Source organism: Macaca fascicularis, chromosome 12, assembly GCF_037993035.2.
Source record: "Macaca fascicularis isolate 582-1 chromosome 12, T2T-MFA8v1.1".
NCBI classification, from domain to species: Eukaryota; Metazoa; Chordata; class Mammalia; order Primates; family Cercopithecidae; genus Macaca; species Macaca fascicularis.
The window spans coordinates 134061793-134075465 of NC_088386.1; the positions used below are offsets into that span (position 1 = coordinate 134061793).

At 59.6% G+C, this 13673-nt stretch overlaps 1 protein-coding gene across 14 annotated transcripts; it reads left to right on the forward strand.

The window, feature by feature from the left end:
• The first annotated feature begins 1840 nt into the window (after positions 1 to 1840).
• Positions 1841 to 12730, forward strand: ERFE (erythroferrone). 14 transcript variants are annotated; one of them, XM_045368036.3, is made up of 8 exons: positions 1841 to 2073; positions 4654 to 4776; positions 5777 to 5891; positions 6800 to 7062; positions 7142 to 7250; positions 7329 to 7419; positions 9136 to 9214; positions 10475 to 12730. In XM_045368036.3, exons 1-8 carry the CDS (start codon positions 1879 to 1881, stop codon positions 10571 to 10573), a joined length of 1074 nt encoding a protein of 357 aa, XP_045223971.2. In that variant the 5' UTR covers positions 1841 to 1878; the 3' UTR covers positions 10574 to 12730. The 14 variants fall into 14 exon arrangements, with proteins under 14 accessions (XP_045223971.2, XP_073866733.1, XP_065382428.1 ...); XM_074010632.1 differs by having other exon boundaries at positions 11343 to 12730; XM_065526356.2 differs by having other exon boundaries at positions 7142 to 7246.
• The last annotated feature ends 943 nt before the right edge of the window (positions 12731 to 13673 follow it).

The window sequence follows — 13673 nt, forward strand, 5'->3', positions numbered from 1 at the left end:
GGCTTTTTGTTGAGATGGAGTCTGGCTCTGTCACCCAGGCTGGAGTGCAGTGGCTTGATCTTGGCTCACTGCAACCTCTACCTCCCAGGTTCAAGCAATACTCCTGCCCCAGCCTCCTGAGTAGCTGGGATTACATGCACTCGCCACCACGCCCAGCTAATTTTGTAGTTTTAGTAGAGACAGGGTTTCACCAGGTTTGGTCAGGCTGGTCTCGATCTCCTGATCTCAGGTGATCCACCCGCCTCCGCCTCCTAAAGTGCCAGGATTACAGGTGTGGCCACTGTGCTGGGCCCATTTGTGGCTTTTAAAGGCAGGACTTCTCTCTTGTGTCCTCACCTGCCATTGAAAGACATCTTCATAGAGTAAGTCCGTGGGACTTACTCACTCACCCCTGCTGGACAGATTCTCATGCTGGGCAGGGCATGTTTATCTTTAAACGCCCTCCCCACCCAACTCTACACCATTCCTATATCCTATGGGAAAAGGGGTGGAATCACTGGGAATAATTACCTTCTGATCCCATGCTTTTCCTAAAGTATTAAGTATTTCCTGGTTTCCCCACCTGCCAGGCATGAGGCCAGCCAGGTGGAACATCGCATGAGTGGCCAGAAAAGGCAGGCGACAAAGGCCAGCTTGCATCTGAGGACTGACTTTGGCCCATCCCCAAGCCTGGGCGGGGACCACCTGTGGCTGCTGGTGCCCCTTTCAGTCCCTGCTGCCACATCCTGTGAACCAGGACAGGGTGAGGCCTCCTTTCCCCAGTGGGCTCTTCTCAAAAGAGGGGTACAGCAGCCCTCCGTGTGAGTGGGAGGTGCTTCTCCAGCGGAGCCTTCTCCCGGTCTTTAACAAAACGCACTGTGTACCCACCGGGGCAGGTGCCTCCGGGGTGGGGCAGGAGAGCCAAGCCTGTGACCCTCCTCGGCGTAGCGTCTTAGTGGCGGGGCAGATAGCCAAAAGGGTATGCCATATAACAAAGCCAGGGGTGGGGTGGGGCTGGGGGCTGCCTCTTTCCTGGTAGGGGTGCCCAGAGGCCTGCCACCTTCTCTGAGGCCTGCAGGGTCTGGTCCACCTCTGGGGGCACCGACTCTGGTAGGCGGTGGGCAGCTTCGCTGCTGGTCTGGTCTGTCCCCACACCCCCACTAGGGCACGATAGGAGTCAGTTCTCCCAGCCCAGGCCCCACCAGGGCAGGCGGTTGTCCTGAGTTGTTTCTTGGCTCCCCGCGTCCCCTCCGTCCCTGCAGGTGAGCCGAGTGGGGAAGAACAGTCTCTGCGCTCGGAGCACGCCAGCCATGGAGGGAGGGCGGCCTGGAAGGGGGAGTTCCCCCCTGGGAAAGGGGAGCTGAGAAGGGGCCCCGAGGGTCTCCTGGCTCCGATTTGCTCCACTTGTGTCGTAGAGGCCTGGCCCTCGCGGGGCGCGTCCAGGAGAATGGGGAGGGGATACCTCGGGGATCCCTGCAGAGGACGTAAGGGATAGAGAGAGGAGAAAGGATCCTCGGGCCGGCTGGGAGGAGGCAGCGCCTGGCTCTCCGCAAAGAAAATGGGGTCGTGAGGGCAGAGGGTCCAGGGCCGGGAGAAGAGGCGCCTCGCTCCCCAGGAAGCGGAAGCGCTGGCAGCGCGAAGGAGGGACCCCAGAACCGGGAGTTGCAGGGGGGACGCGCACAGCAGGGGAACACCCCTCCCTCTCCCTGCCCGCTGCCCGCGCCCCCTCCCCCAGCCCGGACACTCCCCCCATCCCCCTGCAGCGCGCGCCGGAGCCGGGAGGGGGCGCGGGCGGGCGCGCGGTCTCGGGCGAGGCGGGGGATTCAAGCGCGTTATAAGGCGAGGAGCCCGGGACGCCCGAGACGCCGCACTCGGAGCCGCGAGGGAGCCGCCGCCCGCATGGCCCCGGCCCGCCGCCCCGCCGGAGCCCGCCTGCTGCTTGTCTACGCGGGCCTGCTGGCCGCCGCCGCGGGCCTGGGGTCCCCGGAGCCTGGGGCGCCCTCGAGGAGCCGCGCCCGCGAGGAGCCGTCGCCCGGGAACGAGCTGCCCTGGGGCCCCGGGGAGAGCCGCGCGGGGCCGGCCGCCCGTCTGCCGGTAAGACGCCCGGGTCCGCTCCGGACCCAGCCCGCGCCACAAGCTCCGGCCTGGGAGGAGGACGGAGAGGCCGAGCCCGCCCTCATCCCCGAGAGCTGCTGCAATGCCCGGCTCCGGGGCTCCGCCGAGACTCAGGGCCGTGTAGACGCTGCGCTCAGCCCGGCGGGGAGCCTTGACTTTGGCTTTGGGGTAGTTTGACTTAAAGCAAGGTTCTGCTAGGTCGGCGAAAACCCCCTTTTCTTTTGGGAGAGAAGGAAGTTGGGAAATAGATAAAGTGTAAATAACTTGAGTTGAGGAAATTGGGAAGAACGCATTTGTACAAAGTGTAAGCAAATGACTGCCACCGCCCCCAATCTATTTGGTGCAGTTCTCTGAAAACAAAGTGTTTCCCTGCGGGTCTGGGGTCAGGGGGCTGTTCAGGGTGGGGAATGACATGGGGCTTTGAGTCAAGTAGCTTCTGGCCGTGAAGGGGTGATCTTGAGCTCTGCCCTGCCCCCTCCTCTCCAGGGTTTTGGAGCCTGGACTGCTGAGCAGAGGGTGGTCCGGTTGGGGAGGTGTGGCCCAGGCCTGAGGAGACGAGAACTTCAGAGGGGCCCTCAGTGTGGCCGGGCCTTGGGTCAGGGGGGCAGGGCCGCTCCAGGGAAGCCGGGGTGGGCGGCGGGTGCTCTTTACTCTGAAGATGCTCAGGGACAGTAGAGGGGAGAGTCAGGAGGGCATCTACTAGAGGGGACAGGGGTGCAGCTAGGCCTGGGGTCCCCCAGCGTTCTCTATCCCAGCCCCACCACCCCCAGCTGCTTTCCAGGGACTGAGGGCACCCCCCCCCCCCGTGCAATTGGCCAGACCACCCAGGTGGGCACAGCAGCCAAATGTCAGGGCACGGTCAGCAGGAGGCACATGGGGCTCAGGTGCTTCCAGGTGGAGTTTTGGTTGGACCCTGTTTGTAGGGGACACGGTGACACCAGAGGTCCTCCCAGGCTCCAAGGCTTGTTTCTGAGAGACCCTTTGTGGCTGGAACCAGGGCAGCTGCCCAATACCCACCCTCATGGCTGGGGCCATCTCCTGGTATGCCAACTGACATGGTTCTGCCTGTTAACAGCTCTACCCCCAAATCAAACTGGGGTCAGAGTCCATCCACAGGCTACAGGTGCAGCTTGGAAGGTCAGCTGGGCACACCCCTCCTGGCTGGTGTGCGGCATCCTCACTGCATGTTTCCGCAGAGGGCACACGCGAAGTGGAAGAGGGTCCTGGGAGGGGGTAGAGTGGAGAGCAGCCAGCAGGTGGTACAGTTGACCCTCCAAGGCACAAGGAAGCGCTGAGCGCGCTGGGCACCCTGAACCCTTTCTCCGTCCACCACAGGCACTGCAGCCCCATCTTCCCACCACAGCACCCTAGCCTGTGCATTGGTCAGCCAGCTCCCAAAAGAAGGCCCTGCGTCCCCCTAGAGCAGCCAGGAACCAAAGGCAGTGACTTGGCAGCTGGCTTTGTCTCTGATAAAAGGGCCTGGTCAGCTATAAAACCCCAGGGTCCTTCTGTCAGCCCCCAGCGTCAGCACCCATGACCGCATCTAAGCCCTCTTGGGCTGGTTTGCTTGCCAGCTGGCAGCCTTGCCTGGAGCCCAGATAGCCCAGTGGGTCCAAGTCCTCTCCCAGAAAGCTCCCTCCCAAAACTGTGCTCAATGTCAGCATCAGTCAGGATGCAGCAAGGACAGGAATGGAAACTTCTGGAAGCTTCACTGTCCGTGCTTGAGTCAGTGTCTCATAAGTGCTGAGGAAATGAACGTCCCGTGCAGAGGCCTCATGTCATGACAGCTCACCTGGTCCTCTCCCCCACTGAACTGTAACCCGAGGCAGCTGTGAGAGCTGAATTTGCCTCCTTAGAACTTCTGACAGTGGGGGATGGACAGAGGAGCAGCTCACCTGGTCCTATCCCCTACTGAACTGTAACCCGAGGCAGCTGTGAGAGCTGAATTTACCTCCTTGGAACTTCTGACAGTGGGGGATGGACAGAGGAGCAGCTCACCTGGTCCTATCCCCTACTGAACTGTAACCCAAGGCAGCTGTGAGGGCTGAATTTGCCTCCTTAGAACTTCTGACAGTGGGGGATGCACAGAGGAGGGCTGGCTAGTAGTTGGGCTCCCTGATAATCACAGTTGCTTCTTCCTGAGCACCTATGGGTGCTCTCGTGGTTGGATCTTCCTGGTGACTGGAGGGTGGTGTGATCACTGCAGCTCCTCTGGAGGAAGGAGGCCCAGCAGTGCAGGGATTCACGCCTATACCTGAGCCCTGTACCCCATCTTCCCTCCAGGCATCTTGGGTCTGCCTCTCCCATGAGTGCCAAGTCCAGGCCGAGGTGTGGCCTGTTCCCTAGGAGTCGTCCTCCACGGGCCAAGGGGAGAAGGTGCGAGGGGTGGGGGCCCCTTTGGGAGCCGCCTTTGAGGCACTGCCTTTGAGGGCACCACAGGTGACAAGGACCAGGGTCCCAGAGTACAGAAGGCCACACAGTCACCTCCTGCAAAGTGTCCCACCTGCTTGGTGGGAGTCCAGCGAGGCCAACTGCCCTGCTGGGCTGGCTGTGTTCCAGGAGCCCACCGCCGATCGTGCACACAGCATCGACCCCCGGGACACCTGGATGCTTTTCGTCAGGCAGAGTGACAAGGGTGTCAACGGCAAGAAGAGGACCAAGGGCAAGGCCAAGAAGCTGAAGGTGAGGCTGGCATCCCGTCAGCACCAGGCCGTCGGGGGGCTCCACCTCCTCGCTCCTCATCCACTCCCACTCCTACATCCTGAACATTTCTAATAGCACATCCCTCACGCCTCGGCCTGGGGACAGAGAACACAGAGAAAGAACCCAGGCAGCCCCAGGGGGAGCCCTGAGTTAGGGGCCTGGTCCCAACCATTTCCCCATACCCCTAAAATGCCAAGCACTCCCTCTTTTCTCCTCCCTCTGCATCCAGGCCAGGGAGGCTGGGCTAGCGCAGGCTGTGGTGAGAACCTTGCCCACGCTGGGGGGGCCTGCAGGAGTACCTGGTTCCTGGGGACTAGGGGCACAGGGTCCTGGCGACTGCTGCGCTGTCACCCTCACTCAGCCTTGGGTCTTGGCCTGAGCGGAAACTTGGTGCTTGGTCCTGGTGCTGCCTCCTACTTGGAGCCCCCAAAATGGCACATACAGGGTGTGGGCTTCTCTGTCCCCTGGGGGCCAGTCTCACCTGCCTGGGATCTGACCACATGATGGAAGGCCAGCTCAGAGCACATGAGGCAGGTGCACAGGCCAGGCTGTCCCCATGGCCTGGCCTTTCACCTCTGCCCCAGCCTCCTGGCCCTGCCCTAAGCTGCTCCCGACAGGGGCTCACTGGCTCCTATTTCGGGTCCCAACCGAGCCTAGTGGGGACTTGCTGATGGTGGACTCTGGCCCAGTGCAGACCCCGAGATGCAAGTCCCCAAAAGCAGCCTGGAGTCGTCCTCCCTCCAGGAGGCCTGGCTGCAGGAGTGGGCATCAGCCCTCTGCCTCCCCACTCAGGGCAGAGCCCTTCCCTGCCAAAGCCCCACCCTGAGGGCCCCCACCTTCAACACAGTCCTTGTACTCACTCCAGGAGAAGCTTTCAGTTGGAGGTAGACCCTCGGCTGGAGGTTGGAGCCCACTGGGGAGCTCTCTTGCCTGCCTCTTAGTGGCAAGAGCCTGCTCCTCATATGTCCTCACTGGCAAGGTTCCCTTTCAGTTCGGCTTGCCAGGGCCCCCTGGGCCTCCCGGTCCCCAGGGCCCCCCAGGCCCCATCATCCCACCCGAGGCGCTGCTGAAGGAGTTCCAGCTGCTGCTGAAAGGTAGGGGTGTGCACCAGCTGGCACACACCCCCCGCACTGAGCTGGGCCTGGGAGGGTGTCCCAAGGAGCCGACAGGGCCAACCTCAGCACTTCCGCAGGCACCCAAGGAGGCACCTGCTCTGGGCTGGACTCAAGGACAGTGGAGCTGGCCCAGGTCCAGTCCCTGCCCCGTCTTGGCCCAGGTCTGCCAAGGGTCAGGGCTGGGGGTGGCTGGGAGTGGGAGACCATGGCCAGGAGAAGGCTTCACAGAGGAAGGTGGACCTGGCCACTCAGCATGGCAGGTGCTCAGGGACCAGCGCCCATGCCCTGCCTGGAAGTCAGGAGAGCCCAGTGAAAGGCAGAGGCTAGTGTATGGGGCAGCACCAGGTGGAGCTCGGCCTGGCACCCACAGTCACCACTGGCCCAGGCTGGGGTAACCTGCGCTGGAGGAGGCAGAGCTGAGTCGAGCTGCAGAGTCCACACTGAGGCCTGCTCCCGAGCAGTGGCTCACATTAGTCATTAGAATTGAGCCTTTTTTCCCTTTTAGTTCAATGTCCTGTTCATTTAAATATAGCACCTTCTGCGCTGAAGAACCTCCTTGTACTTCCAGTAAAGTCGCAATCCCTTATTTTGCCCCCAGCTTCTTTGGAAAATGTGGGTGGGGTAGAGGTGAGGCTGGAGACCAGGCGCGCTGGGGCACTTCTGCCCGAGCTTCCCAAATGGTGAGGGAAACGGAAGCCGCTGCAGGGTCAGGAAGCAAAGCCTCCGAGGCCCTTCAAGCCGAGGGGGCGTCGCCCTCGCCCCACCCTTGCGCCGGGCAGGCCCCTTGTCCCGCTCGCACCTGTCCCGCTCGCACCTGTCCCGCTTGCACCCACGCGGCGGGCGGGTGAGGGGTCCCCGGCGCGCAGCCACCGCTCGCTCTGTGCCAGGCGCTGTGCGGCAGCGGAAGCGCGTGGAGCACGAACCCTGCACATGCGGCCCCGCCGGGTCCGTCGCTGCGAGCCTAGCCCCGGTCTCGGCCACCGCCGGGGAGGACGACGACGACGCGGCGGGGGACGTGGTGGCACTGCTGGCCGCGCCCCTGGCCCCGGGGCCGCGGGCGCAGCGCGTGGAGGCCGCTTTCCTCTGCCGCCTGCGCCGGGACGCGTTGGTGGAGCGGCGCGCGCTGCACGAGCTGGGCATCTACTACCTGGTGAGTGTGGGCGCGCGGGAGGGCGGGTGGCACCATGCGGCCAGGCGGGAGCCGGTATGACCATCCGTGCCCCTCGCAGCCCGACTCGGAGGGTGCCTTCCGCCGCGGCTCAGGCCTGAACTTGACCAGCGGCCAGTACAGGGCGCCCGTGGCTGGCTTCTACGCGCTCGCTGCCACGCTGCACGTGGGTGAGGCCCGGGGCGTGGGGGGACCGCCCACCCCGCCGCCTGCCTGCCTGCGTGACCACGTCCCGCCCTCCCCCGCAGCGCTCGGGGAGCCGCCGAGGAGGGGGCCGCCGCGCCCCCGAGACCACCTGCGCCTGCTCATCTGCATCCAGTCCCGGTGCCAGCGCAACACGTGAGTGCATCCCAGCCCGGACCCCACACCCGCATTCGCTTGGCCCCCACAAGCTGTGGGTGGTTAAACAAGGCACTGGGCGGGGCTTCCACCCGTTCCCACCCCGCCGTGGCCTGGGTGACCCCACACCTCCTTCCAGGTCTCCTGGTCTGCTCCTGCCCCGATCAGGCCTTCCCTTCACAGCAACCAGGGGCTGTTAAAAATGACCTTTCTTTCTTTTTTTTTTCTTTTTTCCATTCTCCTTTGTTCCATAAACACCTAGTTACAAGTTGCACAAATCAAAAAGTAAAGGCAGAGAAGGGTTTAGGGAAGATTCTCCTGATGTGTGTGGGCAGGAGTAGGGAGAAAGAGTTGGGAACCAGTCTGCTCCTTCCACAGCCCTAGACAGGGCTACGGTCCCTCAGTGGGGGCTCTGAGGAAGAGGTGGGCAAAGATCCAGGGTAGCTGAGGGATGGAGGAGGCCCCTAAACCCAGAGCTCACCCCAAAAGACCCTTCAATGCATGGCAGGAGTAGAATGGGAAAGGTGAAGGGGTTTGAAGATGGAGCAGCAGAATGAAAAATCAAGTTAGTAGATGGAGAGGCGAAGTCATCATGGTAAGGGGATTAAAGAAGGAAAAAGTAGGAAAGGGTGCCGTGAAAGGTTCTCCCTGAGACCCCCAGGGAGAGGTGGGGGCGAGCTTGCCTGTTAATATTAAATTGGGGATGGGAATCAGAGAGGAAAAAGTTATTCGGGGGATGATTTCTCAGCCTCTCAGCCTGTACAAGAGAGGCTGAGGGCCCGGGGCCCTCACCAGTCATAGCGGCGGGACTGTCGGGAAGGGGAGTCCTCAGGTCCCTGGATGGCCAAGCGGGGAGGCCCGTCCGCCCTTCGTCCCCCCGCTCCTGAGGACTCAAGCCGCCGAAACTCCAGGGGGCGCTGCTGCCGGAATCTAGGCCACTCCCTGCCCAGACCTTCACCTCCTCCCCAGGTCCTAGGAGGCCCGCCTCCTCCCAGCTTCCCGCCTCCTCCCAGCTTCCCGCCTCCTCCCAGCTTCCCGCCTCCTCCCAGCTTCCCGCCTCCTTCCCACCCCGGGGACTTTCATCTTGGGGCCCGAAGCACCAGTGTTAGCACCAGTGTTACTCCAAGAGGCCTCTCCAGACAGCTTTCTGGAGGGCCCCTCCTCAGTCGCCCTCCCACCCCTCACCCGGGAACTTTCTTCCCCATCATCACATCCCTTGCTCCTGCACCATCTGGCTCCTGAGCGCCGTGACTGAGCTCCCTGTCTCCCCACACCCAGAAGGCAGCCCAGGTACAGCGGAGATGCCCTGCCGATACCTGGAGCAGACGTGAATGAAGGGATCAAGTTCAGAACTTCTTAGTCTGCCTTTGAACCCCCAGAGTGTGTTGGCCTGAACCAACTTTTAGCATCACCTTCCACCACACCCCCACTTCCGGCTGTATCAGCCAGTGTCCTGTTTCCCATCGGAGCCAGGGCTTTGCTGCCCCTTGCTGGTCCCTGGCCTTGCCTTGCCTTTCCCAATACAGCAAGCATGCCTCTGGCCCTGTATCCTGCCTCCTTTTGGGGACTCGGTTCAGACACCACCTCCACTGGAAGACCTGGCCAGGGCCAGGGACTTTGCTGGGCATGTGTTGGCTGCTGGCAGGATTGTGTGTTGTGGGTGAAGTTGGTGGGGTCTCATGGGGAAGGCTGACCCTCCTTCTGTTTTGGCTACAGCTCCCTGGAGGCCATCATGGGCCTGGAGAACAGCAATGAGCTCTTCACCATCTCCGTGAACGGCATCCTGTACCTGCAGGTGAGTGGGGCAGGCTTGGGCATGGAGGGGCACCGCCTGGGCATGGCCACGGGTGGCTGGGTGCAGAAGGGTGCTGTTAGATGTTCAGGATCACCGGGTGTAGCACCCTCAGACTCCAGGCCTGGGAGAGGGTCCAGGACATGCCAAGTGCTCACCTTGGTCTGGACACAGCCAGGCTTCAAGTTCTGATCTCCTTCCTCCAAACAGCCTTTCCCCCAGGGCGCCTGCCCACTTGAGCAGCTGCTCTGCTCTGCAGTCCCAACATTCAGACTTCCTGAGCACCTCATTCTGAGGCCGGGTACTCCCGGCCGCCACAGGTCCGCTGAAGGGACCGGTGGAGGGAGGGAATGGAGGCCAGGCTGACTGCCCACGCTGACGCCCTGAGTCTCCTGTGACTGTGAGAAGCCAGAGATGTTATTTTCCTACCTAAAACCCTAAGTGACCATCTCTTTCTGGCACTGGGAATTTTGGCAAGTGGTAGAGAAATGGACAGAAAGGTGGAATTTACTAACAGAAAACAATTGAGTGCAGGTGTGTGGAGTAACAGCTGCTATTGAATTCTCCCAGAGCTTTGGAGAAGGGAGTGCTACTCCCCCAGTTAGCCCGAGTTCACATAGCAGAGCCAGAAATGGAGGCCAGGCCATCTGGCTCCAGAGTCTGTGCTTGCTGAGGGGCATTTAGAGTTCCTGTCTGGGTGCCGCACATCGTGCTTGGTGAACTCAGTCTCTGCCGCACCTGGATCTTAAGATGCAGATCCTGAGGCAGCTCTGGGTGGATCCCGGATTATGCATTTCTGGGAGTTCCCAGAGAATGTGATGCTGCTGGTACATGACCACGTTTGGAGCAGCCAGGCTAGAGTGCTGGTTTCATGGAAGGCCCTGCCAAATGATTGCAGGGCCAGGCCTGTGGGGAAGGGCCACCCTCCCACCTGACTTGGAGCCCTTACAGGCTCTGAGAAGCCCTGCAGCTGAGAAACCTGTTGGACTCTTGAATCCCACTCTAGCCCTGAGCAGGGGCTTGCTCCCACACGCGCGAACCATAGGGCACTGCAGGGAAAGCAGGAGAGGTGCTGGGTGGGGCACAGGGCCCAACCCGCGCGGGCCCTTGCTCTGTGACCTTGGCAGCCACGTTACTCTCTGGGCCTGAGCCCTTCCCATGTGCGGGACTGAGTGGGCAGGAGGGAGTGTGGCTGGCTGGCCCCTGGGTCGCCTCTGCAGGCTGTTGGGGTGGCCCAGTGCCTCAAAGGCACCCTCCTTGCAGGTGGGGCAGTGGGCCTCCGTGTTCTTGGACAACGCCAGCGGCTCCTCCCTCACAGTGCGCAGTGGCTCCCACTTCAGCGCTGTCCTCCTGGGCGTGTGAGCAGCCACCACAGTCCCTTCCTCTCAGGGGCAAATGGAGCACAGGTCTAGACAATGTGTGGACAGTGTCGGAGTAGCAGTGGCCACATGCAGGAAGAGGCCCACCCGGAACTCTGCCCACACGGAACTCTGCCCACACTGGCCACTGCAGTTCAGCTCACAGAGCCACGGCAGGCAGGCCTACGGACGTGACGTGCACACTGGTGGTCCCGGAGCCAGGGGTGATTCAGGACACCATCTTGAGCCATTATCCCGGAAACAGTCGGCATGCCTGGGGACACCTGCTAGTCCCCAGCTGCAGGCCGACTCTTTCCTGGCCTGCTCAGCACCTGCCCAGATGGCCTCTTCGTCTTTCCTGCGCCCAGCCCCACCTTTTTCACCTCTCTTCATGTTCTCATGGAGTGCAGAGTGTACCAGCCAGGGCCCCTACCTGGAAGAGGGTCAGCTGATGCAGGCCTGAGGGGGCTGCCACAGGGAAGTACGCCGTGTGTTCTTACTGCTCAGAAGGGACAGGGTCTCCCACCAATCCCCTGGTCTCCATCAGCTCCTTGGTCTTCCCTGCCCCTCCCCTAACTGTGTTCCACCTGCCAGTGGAGCTGAGCACTGCTTAGCCTGGGCCAGAGGGACACTGGACAAGGGCCTTTGGGGGACAATGAGTCTGGGCCCAGCTTCCAGTTCTAATGTATGCAAGATTAACTCACAAATTCACCTCAGAAGGCCTTTCCAAATGAGAGCTCTACTCTTCCCCTCCTCTGCCAATCTTTTCACAGCCAAGGCCCCTTCCACCCTCTCCAGAGGAGGATGAGATTCCTTTTCCCCTCCCCTCTGAGGTGCTGACTCACTGCTAGGATCCACCCACCAGAGGAAAGATCTAGAACATCTTGACAGATTGGAGACAGCCAGGCCTGCTGACCCATCCGAACAGCTGAAGCAAGAGACTTCCACCAGGGATGCCAGGGCTTGGGTTGGTCCAGCGGCTCTGGGATGAGCCTCCCAAGCATCTTTCCCACTTGGGTGGCGATGCGGCTGAGATTGGACAGGTGGTGGATGAGAGACGGTCCTGAGAAAGGGTGGTCTCGGGAGGGCTGGTCTCAAGCCTGCTGTGCTCCTGTGGCAGTGATGGGGCCTGGGGATGGGGATGGCAGCTCTCATGAGGAGACCTAGGCTGTGAGCCCACCGCCTCCCACATTTTCTCTAAAGTGCAGGACTGTCTGAGGGTAGGTAGTGAAGAGGACAAGGCCCTCAGCGGTGACCTCCACGGCCTTCTACCTGCTGAGGAAGAGTTAACCCACTGCCTCCCCAACACAACAGGCTATGAAGAACCTGGTGCCTCAGGACCTCCTGGGAGCCAAGCTGGTCTGGCAAGGGTGCTCGGGCCTGGGAAAGAAGGGAGCAATGGCCAGTCACCTTCACCTTCTAACTGGCCTTCGGATGAGGTGACCACCACCAGGCCTGAATGATCCCCAGGAGCCCAGCTTCCAAACCCCAACTCCGAATCAAACATCTCCATCCCCGAGTGCAGTAATACACAAAAACCAACCACTCTGCCCTGGGGCAGGCCTGGCGCGATTCTCAGTAGGACTCATACCCACCCTACCTAGAAGTACTGGGCTGGCCTGGGTATTGCATCCCGTGCGTTTTGATAAGGGGGTGATGTGGCCACACCCTTATCTAGATTTCACTTTGTATCCACTGGGCACAGATATTTTAGAGAACTTCATCTTTTACTCTTGAAAAAGCCACATATCCACATCTCTTTCATTTTTCTCTGTGTTATGCAGCAATTTATTAAAGTATTTATTGTCTAATACTGCCAGGTGGAATATATATAACTGACTTCATGGGGGTGGTTCAACTAAAGAACTGTGTGACACAACAGTTACAAAACAAAAGGGAGACCTTAAGATCCAGAATCAATCCTTTAGCCCAGGTTCACTAAGCACAGTAAGGAGAAACCTGCAAGGTGAAGTGGAGATGGCCTCCAGCCTCTACGTGGGAGGGGCTCCCTTGAAGGCTGGGAGTGAACCTTTCTGGGAAACTAGGGTCAAGCCTCTGGGGGATGGTGGGACATAGGTATGTATGAGGCACAGACATCAGTGTCCAAACACCTGGTTTGCTATAGGAAGTTATTTACCAAATAAATGGTTCTATTTCCTGACTCTGGGGTACCAGGGCTCTTTTCTTCAATGATGCCACACTGGACAATGTCCCAGTCCTCAAACTAAAATGGGTACTTGGCTCTTAAAACTCCCTGGGGAAGGGACAGCACCAACACAGTTTTTATTTGCGGCTTTTACACAACAGACCCACAGGAGTCATCTAAGGTTTACATGAAGCATTTACCACTGAGGTCCTTGTAGCATGGATACCAATTCCACTCACTGAATCAGCTGGGTGATAAAACCATGTGTGTGAGTTGGGTGGGGGCCAGGGAACATTACAAAACAGATTCTGAAAAACGCAAATTTTTAGAATCTTACATCATCCTCAGCCAAACATTTACACAAAAGGATCCAAGAGCTGCTTTACTAAAAACTACTTAGTCATAATGATGACATGTTTTCTATATAAACAAGTGCTTGAAAAGTATTTTAAAGCTTATTCTTCTGAGATTATTCATGTACTCTTTTCATGCTTTTAACATCTTTCACAGAAGGGTTGAGGTGTTACTGCAAAGATTAACCTCATTCCAGCACAGGGCCAACTCTCCACACCTACCTCATGTGGGAAGCAGAATTTCTGGGCCATGCTCAGCAGCAGGCTGCCTGCTCCAACAGGAAGGTGCACACCTACACCCAGGGGGTCCAGATGGAAGCCACTGAATCTAGTCCTCCACAGACTCCTTCTGCCAGACTGCAGCTCTCACCAATGGAATCAGAATCGCTAATTCTGTACTGTTTCTGGAGGATCTGATGCACAAGTAACCTTGTATATCAGTCTATTTCCTGGCTGAGCCTGAGCTTATGCTATGCAACATTTTCCAACACTATTTCCATAGGGAAAACTGAAAAGAGCTAGAGGGTTCCAAAAGCCCCGGTCTGGTCCTAGCCTTGTCTCTAACCAGTCATCTCCTCGGTCTCTTCATTGCAACATGCCACTTC

Excerpts from the sequence above, each read along its gene's own strand:
- ERFE (XM_065526353.2), top strand. The coding sequence starts at position 1,879 with ATGGCCCCGGCCCGCCGCCCCGCCGGAGCCCGCCTGCTGCTTGTCTAC. Across the intron at positions 5,892-6,799 it reads GTTCCAGCTGCTGCTGAAAG|GCGCTGTGCGGCAGCGGAAG; the intron begins GTAGGGGTGTGC and ends GCTCTGTGCCAG. Across the intron at positions 7,420-9,135 it reads TCCCGGTGCCAGCGCAACAC|CTCCCTGGAGGCCATCATGG; the intron begins GTGAGTGCATCC and ends TTTTGGCTACAG.